Source organism: Atta colombica, unplaced genomic scaffold (genome assembly GCF_001594045.1).
Source record: "Atta colombica isolate Treedump-2 unplaced genomic scaffold, Acol1.0 scaffold96, whole genome shotgun sequence".
NCBI classification, from domain to species: domain Eukaryota; kingdom Metazoa; phylum Arthropoda; class Insecta; order Hymenoptera; family Formicidae; genus Atta; species Atta colombica.
This window is the reverse complement of record NW_017259590.1, coordinates 1,197,290-1,199,256: the sequence shown is the minus strand read 5'-3', so window position 1 is coordinate 1,199,256 and position 1,967 is coordinate 1,197,290. Positions and strand designations below refer to the sequence as shown.

The 1,967-nt window shown below is 31.9% G+C and overlaps 1 protein-coding gene across 1 annotated transcript in view; it reads right to left on the bottom strand.

Annotated features, from left to right (window-relative positions):
• The window catches only part of LOC108693735 (triokinase/FMN cyclase-like), a 5,231-nt gene that overhangs the window by 2,524 nt on the left and 740 nt on the right, over positions 1–1,967 (bottom strand). Inside the window, exons 2-5 of the mRNA XM_018202846.1 lie at positions 1,616–1,726; positions 1,452–1,540; positions 1,126–1,342; positions 45–290 (exon numbers count right to left, since the gene is read on the bottom strand). Of these exons, the coding sequence (XP_018058335.1) occupies positions 45–290; positions 1,126–1,342; positions 1,452–1,540; positions 1,616–1,709 (646 nt within the window). The 5' untranslated portion in view covers positions 1,710–1,726. The remainder of the gene's footprint in view (positions 1–44; positions 291–1,125; positions 1,343–1,451; positions 1,541–1,615; positions 1,727–1,967) is intronic.

Genomic DNA, 1,967 nt, shown 5'->3' with positions numbered 1-1,967 from the left:
TATATATATATATAAAGAAGAAAAAACAGTAAATAAGTACTTACGAAGTTGATTTACAACCTCATAGACGATTATTCCTTGTTCCAATTGACTTAAAGCACCGAAATTGTTGATTATAACCGCAACTGAATCATTAGTGGACAAAGATAAGACTTCGCAAATGCGCTTTAACATTAGCATCACCAGTTCAGATGCGGTCCTGAGCTTAATTCTCTCGTATCCTGCTTCTCCGTGCACACCCATTCCACATTCTATCTCATCCTGTGCAAGCTCGAACATGAGACCTTGACCTGCATTTAATATTCTCATTGTCAGATTAAGCATATCCATGCAGAGTTATTTTAAATAATTTTAATTGTAAGCCGCAAAGTATCGCAAATATGACGTATTCTTTAACCATGACAGTATAAAACTGATTTTTCTCTTGATAAAACCTTAAAACTCGTCTGAAGAGAATTTGCTTCAAATTTTATATATATATATACATAATACAAACCATCAAATTTTCTTAACATTCTCAGAACAAATAATTTAAGCTTTTAAATTATAAATTTAAATATAAATTGAATGTATTGTATTCAAACATAATATTTTTTTTTTAATGTAATAAGGGAGCCTTATTGTCAAGAATATCCTTATTAAGATATTCGACTGGAAATCGGATATTCGAAAAGAATCGATCCAGAATCGGATATTCGAAAAGAATCTGATAATTTTATGATCCGTTGTATCCTTAATAGATTACCTCATATATCAAGTATTCGAAAAAAAGTGGACAACAATAATAAAGAAATAAACTACAAAGAATGGTTACATTTAACAAAAAAAGCAGTTTTACAACTGTTGTAAAATTCTTTAATATGATTAGTTTTGTCCTTAGTTCCTCACTAGATCTAAATATATAAACCAATTATATTCACGAATTTTGTAACAATTGCAAAGTTATTTTTTCTGTTGAACACAGCCATTGTCTAGATTCTGATCCATCTTTCTATCCGTCCATCCGATTGGAGAAACAGCCTCATTATAGAAGCGCTTGGGCCATGCAAGCTTAGCACATGTACGTAATTATCATAACTATGGCGCGACTTGAATAGTAACTTATGAGCCTTGATTGTCTCATACCTGGTATTGCGCACGCGGATAGTCCGACTCCATAAGTCGCGATATTTTGTGAAACGCGTCGTGCAATTTCTGCTACTTCACACAGAGGAAAACCCTTTTCGGCGAATGCACCCGCAATTTTGATAACGAACAACATACCCACTAGTCCGCGCTTACCAGCGACGCTCTGTTCGTTTACGGGAATACTGCAGTCATCATCAACGATTACCTCCTTCACCTGATTATTAAGATATTATATGTATATAATTTTCAAATAGGTCGATAATTTTAAAATATTTAATTTATATCGTTATTTGCGGGTAAAAAATGGAAGATTTTCGTTTTACCGCAATGCCCGCTTGCCGAGTCTTCTCAATTGCTATGCCAAAATTTAAACGATCCCCTGTGTAATTAGGTACCACGACCACAATACCATCTAAAAGAAGGTATTAATGTACGTGTGATTTAATAAAAAATACTTTTTAATAATAAGTATGTAAAGTAAAAAGACCTTTATTATTTTCTGCAATACACTGAAGAGCATACGTGATATGAATAGATGGCGGCGCTGTAAAAATGGATCCTGCTACGGAAGCTGTCAACATACCACTGCCAACAAATCCTAAAGAGATACAGTAAAAAATTTTTTGCATACATGAAATTTTTCTTCTCAAAGCTTTTATTTATGATTATGTATCTAAACATTTCTAATATAACTACGCACAAATTATACAAGTGAAATATTATTCACAATATTTTTATTTTATAATACTTTAGAAAGATTTTATTTATTTTCACGTAAATAAGACAAACGAGATTTACGTTGATTGAAATGTTTAACTTAATTCAAGAAATATATATAT